Below are 22650 nucleotides of genomic sequence, written 5' to 3' on the forward strand. Positions count from 1 at the left end.
AGTCCACCTGGCTCCAAATTTAAATTAATTCTAGAAGGACATTACTGAGGAAAATTTTACTTAAAATAAGAATGAAAGTTGTATAGATTAAAGAAACCTCCACAAAACCCAAATAGCCCTATTTACAAAGTCCATCATATTTGAGAAATTTCTTAGAAAAAAAAATCAGACGTCATTGTGACTTATCTTAAAATCTCATCTAAAGGCAAGATGTAAGGCAGTTTTGTTTTCTTTTAAAGAAGCCTGGCTCCCATTTGTAAATGTAGTTTTTCCTCCCCTACTTAGAAATTTCAAATATTAATTTAACATTATAATTTGGTATGTTTAAAAAAAATGAGAAAAGGACAACAGATAGTTTGATTTAACTTTCAGTAAGATTCACCCCCACCGACCCCAACTTGTAAGAAGTTTTTGAGGTTTTCTTGAAAGTTTAGACATAGTAAAGTTAGCTTTAAGACAAATTTATTTTAAAGTAATTAATAGTGTAAACTCACTGTTTTATAATACCATAAAAATTATGTCAGTAGCCTATATTTAATTAATTCCCTATCAAATTAAAAGAATTCCAACATTTTAAAAATATTAAAACACACACACAACCTTTTCTAATCATCTGGGCTTATGTAACCTGTTTCTATACATGTGTTTCCACAAAGTAGAACTTGGAAAAAAATTAGTTATTTACTCAATATCAGACTCAAGAAAAGTGAATAAACTGTTACCAAGATCAAGGGTCTAGCCCCTTCCCTAACTGAAAAATATAAGAACTATTTCCATAATAGATCAGGGAGATCAAATGGGATGAATAGAAAATAATTTTGTAAATTATGTTAGCAAAGTTGTTACAAAACAGCAAAAGAGCAAAGAAAAAACTTAAAAGTTTAACTATGAAATACTTCAATATCTTAAAAGCGAGATCTTAAACTGGATGCTAAATATTAAACAGTGAAATAAAACAGTCACTGTCATCCTTTATGTGAAGATGTTTCCTGCTATGTGAAAAGTGGCCTTCATTGTGTGTAAGTGAATTAGCAGAATTACAATATAATGGCTTAGTATCATCCTTCAGAAACTTACCATATTCACAAGACTGCTGTAAATCAGATATTATTCGAAGGATGTTATTCATCAAATTTGATCTCTGCTCACTTTCTAGAATGCTGCCAGTTGACGGGTATGCTGAATCAATGTAAGTTAAGTCAGACAAATAGATACCTGGAATGAAATTAGATAAATGAGAGTTTTCCTACTTGTAGTTTGGAAGAGTATGGCAAAGTGAAGGGGGAAAAAGCTAGCTTATAGATGTATTTCAGTATATGCCATATTTAGAATGTAGCATTATGAATACATTGCAGCCTTGTAAAAACATGGCCACTGAGGCCTACATTTCCATGGCATTGGGGCCAAACTTGGAAATACAGGGTGGGACAAAATCAGGTTTATAGCTGCAAATGGAAAATAATACAATAATTAATGAATAATAATACAAGAATAAACTCTGTGTTTCACATACTCACAACTATAAACCTACTTTTGCTCCAACCTTAATTTTTTTTTTTTTTTGGTAGAAGTTGTCTTCTGATACTATCTTAAAGTATGGCTTTAAAAAAATTCTCACCCAAGGACATGCTGAGAGAGAGAGAGAGTGCGTGCGCTGGCTCTTGAGCAATATCAATCAGTGGTCTTCCGCATGTGCCCCAAATGGGGATCTAACCCCAAACCCAGGTATGTGCCCTAATTGGGAATAGAACCAGCAACCTTTTGGTACATGGGATGATGCTGCAACCAACCAATCGAGCCACCTGGGCAGGGATCATTGCTTTGGTTTTTAAAGCTGTATCAATTCATACTTCCACTGACAGTATGTAAGTTTCTACTGATCTACACTTGATATTATCAGCTCCTTAATTTTTGCCAATCTTGTGAGTGTAAAATATCACTGTTTTAATTTTCATTTCCTTGATTATTAATGATTTAAATGTTTATATTTCTATGAAATGTCTTTTGTCCATTTTCCCCCTCTGGGTTGTCTTTTTCTTACTGATTTCTAAGTTCTTAATATATTGTAGAAACGAACCCCCTTGGCAGTTAAATTTTATCCAGTTACTCTTCAACCTACAATCTAATCTGAAGTCAGTATATCTCACTGCTGGAACTTATTCTGGTAAAGGGATAAATGGCCTCCTCATTATTAGATCTTTAAACATTTCGGTCTCTTCCTGTCTGTAGTCTTTTTACTATTCCCTTTGTTCCTTGGTCTTAACTGGCTAGAACCTTCCTACTCTCCTCTGTTCTTGTTTTTTTCCTCATGTTCCCTGGAATTTGGTATTCCTCATGGTTCTTTCATTAATCTTCCTACTTTACATGTACTTTTTCTGGATTATTTTACTTCTGCAGCTTCAACTACCACCTAGTTGCCGATGACTTCCCAAATCTCTCTGTAGACCTGATCTCCTGACTCATTTTCCATGCCAAACTAACCGTTATTTGTTCCTAAACACTTGCCATTCCAATTTCCTACTGTGCTTAGTGATATTACTAGTTGCTAAAGTTTGAAAGCTCAACTCACTTTAGTGAAAAAACTCAGGAGGAATTTACTACTCATATTTTCCCAGACTAGAAGACTAGTGAATAAAACATGATTGCTGAATGCTCATGCAATGTGTTACATAATATAAATCAGAGGCCAGAAGCTGGCAGTCCATCTGTCCCAGTGTTTGTAAAATCAGCAAGTATCACAGGAAATACCTCAATAACTTTCTTTTCCTAAAAAATGGGGAGATCTGCAATAATGAGGTACAGCAGAAAAGGGTGCAGACTCCACAACTATAATAATATCAGTTTGTCATAATCCTCATTTTCCTGTTATGGTCTCACTTATTACATCACCTACTTCATTCTTGCTTTTTTAAAAAAAATGATTTTTAGAGAGAGGAAGGGAAAGAGAGAGGGAAAGAGACACACATTGATCGGTTGCCTCCCGCACATGCCCTAACTGGGATCGAACCTGCAATCTGGGTATGTGCCCTGACTGGGAATCGAACCGCTACCTTTTGGTGCACAGGACAACGTTCCAACCAACCAAGGCACACACCAGTTAGGGCTCTGCTGCCTTCTTGTGGTGAGCATTTGTCCTTATAGGCCCTTGAGTTTGCAACCCCTGGTATCTATGTATGTCACAGGAATTTAAAGAAACAATTCTGCAAAAGAGCCAGAAACTAAGCTGATTTTAAATAAGGATATATGGATCAACAGTTGATGGTAGAGTATCAGAAAGATAAAGTACAAGCTACATCAGTGATGGCGAACCTATGACACGCGTGTCAGAGGTGACACGTGAACTCATTTTTTGATTTTTCTTTGTTAAATGGCATTTAAATATATAAAATAAATATCAAAAATATAAGTCTTTGTTTTACTATGGTTGCAAATATCAAAAAATTTCTATATGTGACACGGCACCAGAGTTAAGTTAGGGTTTTTCAAAATGCTGACACGTCGAGCTCAAAAGGTTCGCCATCACTGAGCTACATCAACATGGAGGGGAAAGCACATGGTATGTACAGAAGAGGAAGCCCAAAGGTATTATCTAGCAGCAGCAATCGGCAATTATATACTCCAGTGAGAGTGTGGCATAATGCTTTGGAGTTAAGAGTTTAATCCCCCAGTCTACCACTTAGTGCTGAAGTACTAAACCAAGTAAATTAAGATGCCTAAATTTGTGTTTCCCCAGCTATTGAGTTATTGAATCACATTTCCTGATTTAATGAAATATATTAGCATAGTTGTAGTACTCAACAACTAGTAATTCTCTCTCCAGCACCCTAATTTCATAGCAGAAGCACTGGGCCAGAGGTAGGTAAAAGTGACTTGTCCAAGTTTACAGTGTGTGTGTGAACCCCCGCCCCACAGGCCAGAGTTATGTTTGCATTTATATCATATCAACCATAAGAATAACCTTATTCAGACAAGAGGTGCCATGTTGTAGAACAGAAAGAAGTGACATATAGCATCAGAGTTTAGGTTTAAAAAATGTTAAATTTCTGAAATAATTTTAATACATAGATTTCCACTTATTTTTGGTAATGATAAGCATATTACAACATGAGGTTTCTTAAAACGTTTAAAATCTTCAAAAATGGAAACTCAGTGAAATGTTTAAAACTTCTAGGCTATAAAGAGCATTACATTCTTTAGGTGGCTGCCTCCTGACCCAGTGCAACTAGTTCTTTGTAACAAAAGACAAACTCATGAGCCTGCAGCTACTTCTAAGTGAGGTTGAGTACTGTGTTTTTTCAGTATTTAACTTAAAGGATCTCTGGCCAGCAGACTACAATGTTTGTTTTATAATTGCCGCTGAACTAGGATAGTTTGTTTCCAGATGGTGCCCTTCCTTCAACCTGCACAGTCTCTCCTTGTTCCGAGCTATTCAACTCCCGCTGATCCCACTCCCCGCACCCCTATTTTAAGGCCACAGAGAGGAAATCCTAGGGAGGAGACTCCCCCACGCCCCCAGTCTCCAGCAATTTTTTGGTGACGTAAGATGTGGGCTGAACCCGAGTCTACTGAGAAAGAGGGAATCACTATTCAAGGGCACTGTATATACAATCTGGTCAGCTGCAGCTGGTTACAGCGTTTCTCCATGTGGCAGACAGAGCAAAGCCACAACGCCTTCTCTGCTGGATTAAAGACAGCCCACAGACCAGAACTTCCACTCCACTACTTAAGATTACATAGGTGGCTTGTCAAATTCGATTGATTAGTGTTGTAAGAAGAAAAAGAAGTTCCTTATTACAGCCTGGATTCAACGGCCCAAAACAAAGATGCAGTTGCCATTAAAGTCACAGATGAACAAACTCCTACACTGATTTTTAAAAGCAAGAATAAGAGCGGCAAGTTTCTGGCTTTGCTTTACCAACAGATGCAAAAGGTATTTTAATGCTTTTATTTTTACTTAAAAATTCTAATGTATGTCAAAATGCATAATTATTTTACATCTGTCATAGAAATTTCAAAATCTCTTATTAAACAAAGAATTTTGGAATACACTAAAATTTATTTAATCTGGAAAAGTTTTTGTTTTTCAACTTTATGTAAAACCTGGTCATTACGTACTTTATGATGATTAATGTGTTATTTTTTAATTTAATGATCTTTAGTGACATGCTTATAGACTAATGTATATATGCTGGGTTTCAGAAAACAAGTGCTATAGTGACACTAGACAGAAACTTTAACGTAAAGATTTATGTGTAAGGTTTATATGTTTGGCACAGTGATGAAAAACAAAGGGATACAAACTTAAAGAAAAGTTATACACATTAGTCTTCACATATCTACAGGGTGTGAAGATTTATATACCATTAGATATCTTAAACTACAGCTAAAAAACACAGAAGATACAAAATTAACTGAAAGTCTTTGCAACACACCTCAATTATGGTATAACTAAATGTCAGCAAAAATTCTTGTAATGATTTAAGACAGGTCTATGATATTTCTTGTTAAAACTCAAAATTTTAAATATCTTCCCAGGTTTACATGTAATAGTAATTTAACTTGAGTAACAGAAATAAAAACTATTATAACTAAATTAATTAAAAAAGCAAAGTTATTGATACATAACCCCCCTAAAACCTTATAGATTAGGATTGGGGAGAAAAAGAAAATGCAATATAAGTATTATGTAAGTCAGCATTAACAACAGAAAGTAAAACCCCAAAGATACAGTTACTTAAATACATGATTAAAAGATAGAAAATATATGAATGTTATATAGAAATAATTTTGGTAACCATAAGCAAGAGTGTTCTTTCAATATTTCATCTGGGGGCTTTAATTGTATTGTGAGAATTATTAATAAATGCCTGGTTACTAATTAGTAAGCTTTAACACCAAAAATACTTGTTTGTTATGATTTGGGGATCCTCTGTCCTTTTAAACATTCAAGATACTAACTGTAAGTATCTTCAATAAGCAAATAACAGTAAAGCTAAGATTTCCCCAACTTTCATGTCCTTTCCTTAAACATTCTTAACTCTAAACACTGGGAAGATCTCTGTGAAATGTGTTTCACAAGAGATTCTGATAAAATTTCCAAGCAATACTGGATCTGAAATACTTGCCATCTTTTCATCGTTTGCTATGAAAAGTGCAGGACCTCATTAAATCTCAATTCTTACTGAAGCCTGAGGGTAGCATTGAATCTAAAACCCAAAGCACACAGATAGCTGGTCTCTTCCTAGAACACAATACACAATCTGGAAGTTCTTTATCTAAGGTATCTTCAATGCTTCCTAAATTCAAGTTGGCTGCCTCCTACTGTTTTCAGGGCATGACACAGGCAGTGAGGTGCCTCTATACGTTTCCCATCTGAAAGGAAGTCAATCCTACTTATGTCTTCTCTCTACTAGCCGACAATGTAGCAACTATGAAGAGGAAAAAGTACCAATAAAGTTAACACAAAGCATGGAAGACTTTCCCCCCAAAAAACAACCAAGCAAAGACAGATTTAAACTTAAGTATACTGTAACTAATTTATAACATTCTCTTGGGATCTAGGAAAATTTTTAACATACACAGAAAGGTTTTATGAGGTAACACAGATTTATGGATCTTTCACTTTTAAAACTGAACATATGTGGGAAAATATTAAATAAGAGAATGTTTCAGAAAATGTAACAGTAACTGTATTTTTAAAACCGGTTCTTTACCCATGACGTAGCTCAGTCTACTACTTAAAAATTTGGCTCCTTACTCTGTTTTAGATGACAACAAAGTCAGTACACTTTAGTAAGGATAAGGGTGTTGTATTTATTTTTTAAAAATTTTAATTGCCTCCTTTAAATACAAATTTAGGTCAGATTCTCTTATGGTAGACAGTGACTTTGGTTATGATTTCATTGTACAGGAGCCCATACAGAGCTAAAGCAGACAGAATACACCTAAAGGAAGCTATTGCTATTTTAATTTAGATTCGTATTTTCACATCTTTGTTCTTCTGTGAAAATACTGATGTAAAGTCACAACAGTCTTGGATTATACGCTTAGTTGTTCTAAAAAATCTGTGTCTGGAAGGAACTCAAGCTTTTCAAATAGAATACTGTTCATAAAATTCTACTTGTTTTGAAGTTCACACTACTTTCTAAATTTTTCTTGTTTTGGTATCTTATTTCATAGCAGATTATTAAAATGATTTTATGATCTAAGAAATGAGAGGACTTGAGCACTAGGACAGTAACCACAGGAGAAATCTGTGCATTTACCCAGGAGGCTGAGGGCTTCTATTGTACTGCCCTCAGTTTGTTTTATTTATTTTTGCCCTCGGTTTTTAAATTAAACCACATCTGAATTTCATGAATCCGGTAAATGTAACAAGAAATCTTGCATTGGTTTTTGGTGTGGGTAACTCTACGTAGTAAAGTCCTTTTAAAAATAAAATAGAAGACTCTTAAACTCTAAAATATCAGAAGGCAAAGTATGAAAACAAAAAACAAAGTATTCATCGACGTATGCTTTTGGTGAGCAGTCAGCAACAGAAGGTCTTTAATATACATATGGAATATTATTATGCTCACCCTTACTATCTAAACTATTTTGTAAAAAACCAATAATTCCCCACACTCACAAAGTTATGACTCCTCTGTTGTCATGAATGACCAGGATAAAAACCACGGGTCTAGAGAAGTCACAAGAAGATCTGAATTCCACTTGAGTGTTTTAGCTTCTCCACAACTTTATTCCTTTGCAAAATGGTGTGATGCAAATAGTTAACATGTGCCAAGCAGATATAAATATAGGGGATTGTTGTAATGCTGCTGATAGAAAAAAGAAGAATGTGTTGCCATGTGATGTAGTGGTTAACATGGACCCTGGCGTTTCTGCCTGGGTTCAAATTGTGGCTCCATCTCTTAGGAGCTGTGTGACTCTGGGTGAAGTGCGTAACTTCCGGGTGCCAGTTTCTTCATCTAAAAATGAAGATCGTATTAATCTACCTCTGAGGTTTGTAATGAGAAGCAAATGATTTAATACATGTGAAGGGCTTTAAACCATGCCTGGCATTCGTAAGTATGATGGCGTTATAATTGTCGATAGCAGGCATAAACAACCTGGGCCCTAGCTTCTCCAATCAATGACACTTGGGTGGAAAACAAGCAGAAAAGCTCTGTGTTAGTGTATCCACTGCCATCCTTCCAAAAGAGCAGACAGGAATGCAGTTTACAGGAGAGGTGGGCTATACACAGCAGGTGCTGATGACCTGATGGAGGGACACATTCTCTCTGCTGCTCCTCTTTAGGGAGGTAGCTACAGAGAAAGGGAGAGGCTCCGGTTCTTGGAACTAAACTAGTTCTAATGAAAGTTTCCACAAAACTATAAGCATAGAGGACAAGTATTTCTCATCTGCCACAGCAAAAATGAAACATCCCGGGCAAGCACACGTTCAGTGTGTGTGCCACTGCTACCACCAACACTCACGGAAGAGCCCGGGAACCTGAGTTCTTGACCTGCCTCCAGCATCACCTGCTTGTGCGGCCCAGGCCTTCACCATGCACTCGGGCCCAAAGAGGTTCTCAACTGAGGTGCTCTCCGAGGCACTTCCCAACTTTAACAACCACACTCGATTGCAGGTAGTTCCTTGCCTTGGTAATGGTTACAGAAAGGTAACATTTTACTAAAATGCAATTCAGCAGAACCTGTTAGGAGAATGAACCTGCTGAAATATATATAAGCTTAGAGCATATATAATATTATGGTTGAGAAACACGATACCCACAATAATGACTATACGCATGCTATCATTCTTAAACTTGTCCCCAATCCCAAAAGACATCCTATAAAACAACAACAGCAACAACAACAACAAAACGATGCTGAAACTTTCCCATTTTAGATTTACCTAAAAATGTTTCTTGAATTTGATAGTTTATAAAGGTATTTAACCAGAGGGCTAATTTAATTGAAACTGCACAGAATAAAAATATAAAACATCGACTAGTAGTCACCTAGTAACTTTAACACTAGTTAGGGAACAATGTTTTAATTAATGCCTTACAAATATTGTGTGCCATTTTAAGAGTTTTCAGGTAGTAAGTGAGCTTTTTAAAAGTCAGAAAAGAAAAAAAAAAGTCAGAAAAGTCTCTGATTAGGTGCCTCTGCCCACAGTGGGCAATCACTGAGCTGGGAAGAAAAAGCAGGAAGGTGGCACTTGGAAAGGTAGTCTCTGAAACCTAATTTTTAAACAAATGCGAAGGTACTATGATACTGAACTTAAGAAATTAATAACTTTAATTCTGGTCCAATTTATTATTAGATATTCTTTTTTTACATCACTGACTTTAAAAGTAGATTACTATTTATTCCTTTTACTTCTTCCCTTCATTGGCTTGTTTTTTAGAAGGCGTTACACAAGCTCATTTCAAAATGAAGGCTTTTATCTGGACCCTAATTGTGCTCCTCTTCCTATTAACGGGCACCGAACACTGTAGAGGAGAGTTCAAAATAAAAAAAATAACCCAGAGGAGATATCCTCGTGCCACAGACAGTAAAGAGGAGGTAAAGAAATGTGCGTACACGTTCCTGGTACCTGAACAGAAAATAACGGGGCCGATTTGTGTCAATACCAAAGGGCAAGATGCAGGCACCATTAAAGACATGATCACCAGGATGGACCTGGAGAACCTGAAGGACGTGCTGTCCAAGCAGAAGCGGGAGATAGACGTCCTGCAGCTGGTGGTGGATGTGGATGGAAACATCGTGAACGAGGTCAAGCTGCTGAGAAAAGAGAGCCGGAACATGAACTCGCGAGTTACCCAACTCTACATGCAGCTACTACACGAGATTATCCGGAAGAGGGATAACTCACTTGAACTTTCCCAGCTGGAAAATAAAATCCTCAATGTCACCACAGAAATGTTGAGGATGGCAACAAGGTACAGGGAGCTAGAAGTGAAATATGCTTCCTTGACTGACCTTGTCAATAATCAGTCTGTGATGATCACTTTGTTGGAAGAACAGTGCTTGCGGATCTTTTCCCGACAAGAACCCCATGTGTCTCCTCCTCTTGTCCAGGTAGTGCCGCGACACATTCCTGGCAGTCATCAGTACACTCCTGGGCTACTGGCAGGTAATGAGATACAGAGGGATCCAGGTGATCCCAGAGATTTAATGCCACCACCTGATCTGCCGACTTCTCCCACCAAAAGCCCTTTCAAGATACCACCAGTAACTTTCATCAATGAAGGTGAGTTACCACTTTCTGTTAAAAATGGAAGTAAGGGGTTAATATGTTTTAGAGTTGAGGAAACAATACTCACTTTGGTGAAGTAATTATACATAATAATTAAAATTTCTATTTTTGTTTTCTACTAAGAATTGACAAATAGATCTCTCAGCTCTAAGACTATAAATAAGTATAAGTAAGTTTTCACTAGCAAAAAAACCCCAAACTCCAAACCTAGAATTCTCCCTCTCTTCCTTAATTTCATTCTTTCCTTCATTCAGTATCAGTCACTGATCTAGGTGCAAAAATAAACCATCTTTGTTTCAGTTTAGTAAGCTCATTGCTAACTCATTTGTATTCAGAGTCAGAACTCCAGTTTTGATCCAAACTATTTATGGGAGTCTAGAGGATAGGAACTTCCTCAATTACTACCTGTGTGGCCTTGGACGGGGTGGGGAGGCAGAGAATTGCTCCCTGCCTCCGTTTCTTCATCTTTAAAATGGAGATAACAACAGTGCCTGGAACTCAGATGTTATAATAGCCTGTCAACTAGCCTCCATAACTCCATTTTATCTCTCCATGAAAATATATTCTACATTGCCAAAAAATTTGTCTTTTTTAACCACCACTTTGATCACATCACACTTCTGCTTATATGTTCCCCGACTGCAAACTGAAAAAGTCCAATTTGTTTAGCCGGGTAAGACTAATATCCTCAAAAGATCCATCCTACTTCTTTAGCTTTCCTTCTGTTGATTTCCTTTACAAAAACCACCCGCTTCAATAAAATGGATCAAGTCACTGTCTTCTAAATATTCAAATTATAAGGCCCAGACTAAAAAAGGGAAAATAAAATAATAAAATAAAAGTAGCTACTCCTCCTTGAAGCCCCTGTTGACTCCCATAGGCTTGAAGTGATTGCCTCCCTCCATGAATGTCTCTTCTCTTTGTAACACATTTCCCATTAGCTCTTGCATTATCAGTTATCTTCACATGTACACACAGGACCTATACACATCTAAAAAGATGCCTTCCTACTATAAGCTCCTTCCCGATCGATGGGTATTGTGTCTCATTTGCAGATGCTAAGTAGATGCTGATTGGCTTGATATTACATTCTTATACAGCTTCTTGAAGTTGTGTCATTTCAAAAACCTTCAAGAAAGTACTTTATGCAATTCTATAATCTGGATTCATTCATTAACAATAGGCTAGAGTACCATTAAACTGTGTAAGTGCTGATCATTATTACTATCTCCACCACCTTTGTTTTCCAAAGGAAAGATATGTAAAAAATGATCCACTGAATACAGAAAGAAAAAAATATTTATTTTGTATATTTTTTAAAAAATGTATATATTTTTGTAAGCTCTTAATGTTCACAAAATCAGTTGTACATATGATTTATGAATAAACATAATTGAAGCGTGTGGATTTTAATAAACTGGTGGGTGCATAGTTATGTACAAATGGAGACAACCGTCATGGAGTATTTTCTGTGGGTGCTGAATGTTAAGTGGATGGCATCACCAATTCTAGTAGAAATGAATACTCACATATTCATATGCTGACACACTAAACATGCTTCAGATAAGAAATGAGATATCAGTTCTAGGTTTTATTATACATTGAGCTGTAGTGCAAGAAAAATCTAGTATTACAGAATTAAATTCCATGCTAGGGATTCAGCATATCAAAAGTCCCATTAAACAGACTTTTGCTTTAATGAAACAGTGATATATATCCCTACTAAACCAATACTTAATGTAAAAATTAAGAACAGACATAACTTTTTTCTGTTATTGTTTGTTGTTATAAGCAAACATTTTTAGTTATTTTATTCTATAAATGTCGGTCTCTGAAATCCAAGGACATATTAATTACACTATAAGAATGTTCAATAGTACACTAATGAATATATAAGAAAAGTGCACAGAATTAAAAAAATGTGTTTTCTTTGTTATTGACCTTGGGTAAGTCACTTTGCCTGTCTCTGTTTACTCATTTGTACAATGAGCATTGGTTGGACTGGATGATTCTAACACCCTTTCTAGTTCTAATATTCTGTGATTCTTATCAACTATAACTTACTACAAGAAACAAGAAACTAGTTATTTTCTTTTCTCAATAATGTGCTAAACTCTCATAATATCCTATGCCAGTCTGGAAAATATGTCTAAGCTGTTTGGGTACTTGCACAAAGAATGCAAAGATGGGGGGCTATTGCTGTACTGACATATGCTTCGAACACCAAGAAGCTCAGATTACTGGTGTCTACATGTAGGTTGTACATTATCATTCTAACGTCTAAATACATCATTTTATGTATTATTTAAAATGTGTCTTAGCCAGTCACAAAAAGTCAAATACGTGTAATTTTATTGAACCACCATTCTTCCTTTTGTCCAGTGTACCCGAGACCTTCCAGTGGGAAGATGCACCAACCCACTGAGGCACCTGGCCAGGGCTGAAATCTTTTATTTAACCCACTGCTTTGTTCAAAATATGGGTTCTTTATGAGACATACTCACAGGGAAATTATAGGTCAATATTTTTCTTTCTATGAATCAGATCTATTAACTGGAGTTTGTTAGCTCTGTACAAACTTTAATCATCAAAAAAACTGAGGAGGAAGAGACTGGTCCCTCAAATTCCATGTACAGAATTCCAGTTTCTTGCCTAGAGAAGAATCAAGTTGTGTGTCATGGAAGATGAAGAATATCGCAAGATTATTCAATACAAGAAATGGGTTAATAAAATTCCTATTTTAAGACAAAGGTACTTCTATATCCATTGAACCACTATGAACAAATTCCTAAATCATGTCAATTTATTTCTGATAATATTCAAATGAACAAGTTATATTTGATCTCTCAAAAAGAAAACTGGTCCTTCTACTAGTCATTTAAGAATCCCACTCTGTACTGTTTCTTACAGTACAGAGAAAGTAGTAAAATATGTATTATAAGAATGATTTACAACCTTATTCTAGAGCAGAAAGTAAATGAGATATGTAAGTAATAATGAGAAACTATTTCTGCCAAGATCAACAGTGCACACTGGCTAAGACAGATTAATGGTTTATTTATAAAATAAATATAAACAAATACTAAATTCTTATATTTACTATCTTTACTGAGGAGAAAAAAGGTAACAATAAGCACTACTTTTATTAATTTTATCCACATGTACTGGAGAAGAATTAACTAATTTTTCCTGAGCCTTTCTTTATATCAAGTAAGTCTAACAGGCATCCACCTTGTAAATATGAAGCCCACTGAAAAAATGTGGGTTGAAAATTAAAGTTGATTATTTTAAATTTGCACAAATGGAAGTCTTGTCAAATCAAAGCTGGATTTAGAAAACCCAGAACTCTTTCATTTGCTTAAATATCCAAGGGCATATTAAATAGCAGAAAGAAAAAGGTATTTTATAAATGTTCTGTCAACATTCAAAACCTTGGTGTTTCTAAATATTTTATAGCATTGCCCTAGCTGCTTTGGCTCAGTGGACAGAGCATTGGCCTGTGGACTGAAGGGTCCTAGGTTTGATTCCGGTCAAAGGCATGTACCTCGGTTGCAGGCTTGATCCCCTTCCCTGGCCAGGGCGTATGCAGGAGGCAACCAATGGATATGTCTCTCTCTCTCACATCAATGTTTCTCTCTCTATCTCTCCCCATCTCTTTCACTTCTCTGAAAATCAATGGAAAAATGTCCTTGGGTGAGGATTAACAAAAAAAATAATGATAAATATTTTACAGCATTTCAAATAACCTCATGAAAGTCAAAGTCATGAATATATACTTAAATATAAACTGTCCAAACTATACTCCAATGCATGCAGAGTAAATATTTACAAAGATGATATTCATGAACTAAACAATACAAAGGAAACTAAGCAAATTTTGGAAATGAGAGAGGTATGTGTATTGCAACAAAAACACTTCATGCAGACAGTAATCACACCACTAACAGGTTTTAAGACAAGTAACCCTGACCACTCTGAGTGACAACCTACAAACCCTGGCTAACTTTGGAAATAACCATGCTGACTACTTCTAAACTGAGAGAACCCGTTTCAGCTCCAGTGTCCAACTCACGGGCTCTCAGTGGCACCCTCAGTCACTCCCACTAGAGGCACGCCAAACCCGGAACTCCTCTGTGACACGGAGCCCTCACCTCTCCCTCTCAGCACGTGACTCATGTGTGGCCTTGATCAGACTTCCTACCTCCGCCAGCCTAACTACTAATCCATCTTTGAAACTCAGCTCCGATATAGGTAGACTCTGATCTCTTACCTAAAAATCTGGGTTAGCTATTTCTTAGCTAGTGCTCCCATGTGCATAACTGTGCACAACCTGGATGTATAACTCCATCGAAGCACTTGCTACGCTGTAGCGAATTCTCTCTTTACTTGCCACTTCCCCACTTTCCCACTACACTCTATGGCTGTTTCTTTCTTTTTTTTAAAAACTATATTGATTTTTTACAGAGAGGAAGTGAGAGGGATAGAGAGTTAGAAACATCGATGAGAGAGAAACATCGATCAGCTGCCTTCTGCACACCTCCTACTGGGGATGTGCCCTCTATGGCTATTTCTTTACCACTTGAGCCAAAACAGCTTCTAGCGGTAGCCTATAGCAAAAGCAGCAAAGACATTTCTGGAAAAGTTAATGCAGAACTGAGGAAACCACTGTGGCTTTTTTTTCCATTTAATTCAACAAATATTTGAGTGCCTAAGTGGGTTTAAACTGCTGATATACAACCAAAAGATACAGTTCTTGCCCATGGGAACTTCCATGAATATATAAATGAATATGTTATCATGCATTACACAAAATAATCTAAGAATGGACTTGGAAATCATACTTCACTTTTCCTTCCATTTCATTCCCACATCTGAAATTTAAATTCTCTAAATTTCATCCTATCTGAAATACAACTTCTCTACCTTTCTCTGACTTGACTACAATGCATGTTTCTGTAATGTGAAGCAGATCATATGTGACTAGCAAAAGAGGGAGAATAGCCCTGGCCGGGTTGGCTCAGTGGATAGAGTGTCAGCCTGCGGACTGAAGGGTCCCAGGTTCGATTCTGGCCAAGGGCACATGTCTGAGTTGCAGGCTCGGTCCCCAGTGGGGGGCGTGCAGGAGGCAGCCGATCGATGATTCTCTCCCATCATTGATGTTTCTAACTCTCTCTCTCATTCTCCCTTCCTCTCTGAAATCAATCAATAAATATATTTTTTAAAAAAATAAAAAAAGAGGGAGAATAATATCAGTAAAACAAAGGGGTCATTTTGGTTCATATGGGATTTTCCCAAGCATTTCATCAGTTTTATGCCACAAGTTAACTGCAACTGATTACAAAGTATGCTAACAGCTAACACTGGCTGTTATTTTCAGTGCATGATTTTGCAGAACATGGATTTTTCAGAAATACAGTATTTTGCTACAATAGAAATTTCTACTGCTACAGTAGAAATGACTGTGTGTTCATCTTTGAACAGCCACATTAAATCTATAAATTAAATAAGCATATATTTATTAAATTATTAAATACTTATATTATTAAATAAGCTATTACTATGTGTCAAGGTTAGAAAGGAGAAAAGGAGAGAACTAACAGTTACTGATAATGACTACTTTAAGTGTTGCATCAAAAGGCTCTAATAGCCCTGGCTGGTTTGGCTCAGTGGATAGAGCGTCGGCCTGCGGGCTGAAGGGTCCCAAGTTCGATTCCGGTCAGGGGCATGTACCTTGGTTGCGGGCACGTTCCCAGTGGGGGGTGTGCAGGAGGCAGCTGATCAATGTTTCTCTCTCGTCGATGTTTCCGACTTTCTATCCCTCTCCCTTCCTCTCTGTAAAAAATCAATAAAATATATTTAAAAAAAAAAAGGCTCTAATAGCCCTGGCTAGTTTGTCTCAGTGGTCCAAAAATGTGGGTATCACAAGTTCATGAGTCAGACATTCTACAAATGATTTTACAAAATGCTTTGTCATTTGAAAAGACATGAAGAACTTATTAGTGAGTTAAAAAATGAGAGATTCCATAAAACTCTGAAATATAACAGCCGGTCAGAGCATGGACTCTGGGATTAGAAAGAAACAGTTTTAAGTCCAGGGTTTACTACCTTATTTGATACGGGACCTTAGTCTATAGTAAACTGTCTCATCTACAGAACATCTGTAAACTATCACAGGGTCATTGTGTAGATTAAATTTAAAAATTACTATTAGTCATAAAATTGATACAACTCTTTAGGAAGGCACACTGCCAACATTCCTGAAATGTATTCTCACGGACTATTTGTTGCATAGGGGGAAAAGTTAGAAGATTTTATAAGTTTGGGAAACTATGGTTTATTTCAGGGCTTTTCAGTATTTAAGATGTGAATGTACAGTGTGAGTTTCCAAAAGGCTAATGGAACATTCAACAATTCTAAAACTCATCATGGCATGCTGTTTTTTAGTATTTCAAAGAACTAGTGTATTCCACTGAAATCAAAATTTAAAAACAGTAAACTGGGCTCTATGGAGAACTGTAAAAGTTTCACACTCTCCTGATCCAGTAGATCAATCCCACAACATTTTTATAAGAAAATATGAAAAAATGAAACCTAAGAAGACACTTTGTGAAGTGTTATTTCTAACAGCAAAAATCAGATAAAACCTCAATGTCCAATGTCAGCGGAATAAATAATATGTCAGCATCGTAAGTACCTAAATGCAGACTATGGAAATGCTTGTTAAAATAAAAAGACAGAATCCAACTTTCTATATGTGTTATGATGATAACAGTATAAAAGCGTGTGTATATGTACAAAGGCTTGCAAGAATAGTGGAAAATGACACAAGTTAATGTTCTGGAGAGTGGGGCTTGTGCTAATCCTTTTACTTAGTTTTTAACTTTTATAGCATTGTGTATACAATAGACAAAAAGTGGTTTCTGTAAAGAAAGATACAAAGGTAAGGCTCTTGATTAAAAACTATTTTAATATGGCTGTTTTCTTATTAAGTTTCCAGCCAATCAATAATATTTCAATTACAGGACCATTCAAAGATTGCCAGCAAGCAAAAGAGGCTGGCTACTCAGTCAGTGGAATTTATATGATTAAACCCGAAAACAGCAATGGACCACTGCAGTTATGGTGTGAGAACGGTTTGGACCCTGGGGGTTGGACTGTTATTCAGAAGAGGACAGATGGCTCTGTCAACTTCTTCAGAAACTGGGACAATTATAAGGTAAGTCAGTGAATCAGACAAGAGGACAGTAGCCATTCCGTAAATTAGACACACAGGTAAAAAAAAAACCTATCCATGTTTTTCGTTAGTGACGTTTGTCAAAAAAGATGATTCTCATCTCTAGTTTTAAAGTAAAAATTAAAATATAAAAAGGAAACTGAACATGCATTTTAAAATGACCCCTTTTCATCTGGATGACTCATACACGTATGTAAGTGGTTCTTGGCAAAGACTTCTCCTAATTCCATTTTCTAAGGCAATGACTGCTTGTTTACAACCACATCTGTACCCATCATCAAGTATATTTAAGCAATAATATAAAGTATAGGACTTTAAAAAAATTACCCCTTTTCTAGGACTAATTACCTCTGATAAACCATGCTAATGCTTTTTTTTTTTATTTTGAGTGGTATATATTTTTAGTTTAAGGATGGCAGATGGTAGAAACTATTATTTTCTAGATGGTTAATAATTCAGTCAAAACTGTAAAATAACATGTGATTATTCACTCTTAGGTGATATTTTACTGGCAGCTAAAAATGAGACATTAATATATCCATGTCAGAAGTATAAATTATTAAACAAATACTAACTAGAAAAATGAAATTCTGCAGCACAACCTCCTTGAAAATACATTTAGTGTTAAGATAAGGTTTACTGAACTTAAATTCTGCTGCACACATGCAATGGGAAGTGCTTACTGAAATGGGACAGTTATTTTTTTCCAACATTAATCTACAATTTTTCAAAGGGGAAACTTTGGAGATTACTATTTTATCTTCTTATATTTACTTATAATAGAGCTAAAGAAGATAATTTGTTCTAAGAGATACTTTTGTAGAATGATCATAATGTTAGATATCCTTTTGTTTGACTATGGTGGGGACAGTATATACTTTTAGGAAAAAATTAGCTCTTTGTATAATGAGAGCTATCAGGAACCCTTTTCAAGGATCTGGGTAGTTCATTAGTTAATGTTTCTAGCAGCTATGAGTCACTTTTATTCTCTTTTGCCTTTGTCTTATTTGTAGGGTTTGAAACTAGCTGTGCAAATAAATACTACTGACAAATTAAGAGAAAGCAAAACAAAACTAAGTGACTATGTGGGGGCTCATAAAGATTGGGTGACCTACTAAAATGGAATTTCACATTACCACTTAAATGGCCAATATCATTATGCTCAAACGTTTAAAACATATCTATTAAAACATGTACTATCACTATAGTTATGTATGTACTCATGCTCTTTCTTAATGAACAGAAAGGGTTTGGAAACATTGACGGAGAATACTGGCTTGGATTGGAAAATATTTACATGATTAGCAACCAAGATAATTACAAGTTGCTGATTGAATTAGAAGACTGGAGTGATAAAAAAGTCTATGCAGAATATAGCAGCTTTCGCCTGGAACCTGAAAGTGAATTCTATAGACTGCGCCTGGGGACTTACCAGGGAAATGCAGGGGACTCTATGATGTGGCACAATGGTAAACAATTCACCACACTGGACAGAGATAAAGATATGTATGCAGGTGGGTAGGAAAAAAGCTGATGTGCATTCTTTGTAGAATCACCACTTTCTGTGCATGAAATAGAACCTGCTAGAGTAAAGTGTACACCACTAAAAGTCTTTCTACAAAGGTCATTTTGGACTCAGTCAAAAGGAATATAATCTGGAAAGGAACAGCTTTAGAATTTCTTCTATAAGGCAGCGATTTTCAACCTTTATCATCTCATGGCACACAAATGAATTACTAAAATTCTATGGCACACCAAAAAACATATACTTTTTGCTGATCAGACAAAAAATAGGGATAATTTTGATTCATTCACACCGGACAGCTATTGTGTTGGCTTCTGTCATTTTGTTATTTGACAATCTAAGGGAAAAGAGATCAGTGCCCCTGACTAAAGAATCAGGTACTGCGCTTTTAAAAATTCTTGCAGCAACTGATTGAATATCACTGCTATAAAGAAATCTCAATGCATGACCTCTGTGAAGAAGGTTCTGTTGGTCTAAGTTGGAGGGATGGGAAATGGAAAACAAAACAAAAAGGCATTCATCTTGAAATAAAACTGTCAACTGCCTAAAATTCATAACAGACACTAACTGGATACCTCCCATGTGCCAGGCTGGTGCTGAGGACACAGCAGTGAATAAAGTTCCTGCCCTTTGGAGCTTACGAGGGAGACAAATGACTTGTCAGATGGTGACAAGTACTCTAAGAAAAATGAAACTCAGAAAGGGAACAGAAAGTAATGGGAAGAAGGGGATGGGGTAGGTGCTCTTTTCTGTGAGGTGGCCAAGGAAGGTTATTGTGAGAAGTTATTTCTGAATAAAGAACTGTAGGGAGTGAAGGAAGAAGCCACTTGGGTATATGGGGAAAGGCATTTCTTAGCAAAGGGGAACAGCAAACAATTGCGACCTGTAAAAAAGGAACAAAAACGAGCTTTATTCAGAGGGGAAATTAATATTCTTCTCAAAATCAATTAGGCCACCCACATAAGATAATTTTTAATTTAATTTTCATATATTTTTTGCCTCCTTAACCCAGGTTTGGGAGGAGAGATCACCCCCCAAAATTGATCTATAGTTCTGTTCAGCTGTATCCTGGAAAACAGCCTTTTTTTTCACATAGGCAAGAGAGGAAAAAAGGATGAGTGAAATAACTATAACGTATGCATTTTTTATAGAAACCCATTTAACTGACAGTCATACTGTTTTATATTATTTTTGAGAATTCAATTTCCCCCAAACTTTACTCTCTTTAGCAACTTCCTATCTTCCCTTCCAATCTCTCTCTTATATGCAAACAATACTTGCATTTTATTTTCCCTGCTACTTGGAAAATTAAATCACTTAACAACAACAACAAAACAAATCCTAAGCAAGCAAAGGGCAAGATAAGAAAGTTCCAGTGATCTTTCATGTACTTAATATTTAAGCAACAGTAACAGAATAAATGAAGAAACAGAATTATGAAGATAAAGGCTAATGGAAATCAGTAAGGAAAATGTACTGTTCCACAGACAGAGTTAGGTTTTGGGTGGTGTGCAGAGTACCACACTTAGAAGAAACTTACTCTGATAACTCTATTTTTCCCTCAAAGGAAACTGTGCGCACTTTCATAAAGGAGGCTGGTGGTACAACGCCTGTGCTCATTCTAACCTGAACGGAGTGTGGTATCGAGGAGGCCACTACAGAAGCAAGTACCAAGATGGAATCTTTTGGGCCGAATACCGAGGCGGGTCATACTCCTTGAGAGCAGTTCAAATGATGATCAAGCCTATTGACTAAAGGGAGACAGTCTACAACTCAAATAGAACTCTGTATTTTTCAGTCCCTGAAAATGTAAATTTTATACATATAGTATTTTGCACAATCCATTTCTACAGATATAGTTTTTTAAACAAATTTTACCATACCTATAAAAGAGAATTTATGAATATGGTTTCATTTTCCCTCAATATACAGCAGAATATTATTAGTTTCCATAATCTTAGTTATTTTAAAAATTACAATGATAAATATGGGCAAAGCTTGTTTTTTACAATGTAAATATTTGCCACAAAGTAAAACAAACCTCAGCTTTATTTTAAATCAAAATTGAATACATGTTTGACATCCTTAACAATTTATTTAAAAACTTTGAGATTTTTCTTACTTCCAATGAAAAGATATTTTTAAAGATTTCAGTCAAGTCATACATTTTATTTATAAAAAATAGATAGGAGCCCTGACCAGTCTGGCTCAGTGGATAGAGTGTCGGCCTGCGGACTCAAGGGTCCCAGGTTTGATTCTGGTCAGGGGCATGTACCTTGGTTGTGGGCACATCCCTAGTGGGGGGTGTGCAGGAGGCAGCTGATCGATGTTTCTCTCTCATCGATGTTTCTAACTCTCTATCCCTCTCCCTTCCTCTCTGTGAAAAATCAATAAAATATATTTTAAAAAAATAGACAGGAAATTAGAGAAAACTCTAGTTTTGCCAATAAAAAATACATTTTGCATTAAATAAAAGTTATTTCAAATGGAATTTGTGCCTTTCACATGAAATAATGAAATCTAAATTTGTAACAATATTATTTTATTCCAATTTCCCAAAAGAATTAAGTGACCCATAGTATTAAAATATATTATTTTTAAAACAAACAAAAAAAATGTAGACAATATTTAAATGGTCAATTTACAGAAACAGAAATATACAAATACTTTTTTTTGTATTATCTTCATATGATTTCCTGGACAAAATCTCCTGAAGTGCATTTTATGTTGTTATATTAGTAAGATACTAATATTATACAAATGCAGAATATTTAATGAGCCAATGGTCTAACAGAGATCTAAATTATAACTCTAAGCTTATTTATAAACTAGAGGCCCAGTGCACGAATTTCGTCCACAGGTAGGGGGGTCCTATGCCTGGCCGGTGATCAGGGCCGATCTGTGGGGCAACTGGCGGGGTGATTGGGGGGCCCCTGCTGGCACCTGCCGTGGCTGGCCTGGCACTGCCTGCTCGCCGGCCCCACCCCCCCGCTGCTGCCGCCAGTCAGGGCCTGCAGGCCGTGGGCGGCTCCTGTGTTGAGCGTCTGTCCCCTGGTGGTCAGGGGGCATCATAGCAACCAGCCGTTCGGTTGATTTGCATATTAGGTTTTTATTATATAGGATACTTTCCCTCTCTAACTTACTGATCCTTACTATTTGGAAAAATCCTGCTATTCAAGTCAGAAAGCTTGGACAGCTTTGCAACATTACTGCATACTTACAGGTAAGACTAAAACAACTGTAAGAACTTTAGGTGTTCCCCCAATACAGAGATTCTGAGATTCAACTGCTTCAGAGCAGAATCCACAGGGGTTTGGATAGTCCAAATCATTAATTCCATTTTATAATGTGTATGTCTTTAACTCATCTTTGCAACAACTTTATCACCAACCTTCTGAAACAACTTCCTTCCAAAAACATGTCCATTGCTTAGCGCTGACCTTCCCTTAATTCATTTGTGAACTACTAGCAAGATTTTAGAGAAATCTCATCAGACTTCTGCTCAAACAAAAAGAAAATCCAATCAGAACTGAAGACTATCATTTATTTGAACAACTTAAATCCACTAAAACATGACCAATGTTTTTCCTCTGGCACATCTCAAAATAAAACTTCTGGAGAGAAGGTAAGAGAACATTAAAACCT

At 36.3% G+C, this 22650-nt stretch overlaps 2 protein-coding genes across 3 annotated transcripts in view; one reads left to right on the forward strand and one right to left on the reverse strand.

Moving 5' to 3' along the window:
• The window catches only part of RALGPS2 (Ral GEF with PH domain and SH3 binding motif 2), a 75311-nt gene that overhangs the window by 19534 nt on the left and 33127 nt on the right, over positions 1-22650 (reverse strand). For both annotated transcript variants that reach the window (XM_005880259.2, XM_005880258.2), the window contains exon 8: positions 1078-1215. In XM_005880259.2, coding sequence (XP_005880321.1) covers positions 1078-1215 — 138 coding nt within the window. The remainder of the gene's footprint in view (positions 1-1077; positions 1216-22650) is intronic.
• ANGPTL1 (angiopoietin-like 1) lies at positions 4579-21138 on the forward strand. Its single transcript, XM_005880257.2, has 5 exons — positions 4579-4930; positions 9395-10240; positions 17269-17462; positions 18724-18994; positions 20573-21138. The coding sequence occupies exons 2-5, from the start codon at positions 9421-9423 to the stop codon at positions 20758-20760; spliced, it is 1473 nt and encodes a 490-aa protein (XP_005880319.1). The 5' UTR covers positions 4579-4930; positions 9395-9420; the 3' UTR covers positions 20761-21138.

The sequence above is a fragment of the Myotis brandtii genome, unplaced genomic scaffold (genome assembly GCF_000412655.1).
Source record: "Myotis brandtii unplaced genomic scaffold, ASM41265v1 scaffold630, whole genome shotgun sequence".
Lineage (NCBI taxonomy): Eukaryota > Metazoa > Chordata > Mammalia > Chiroptera > Vespertilionidae > Myotis > Myotis brandtii.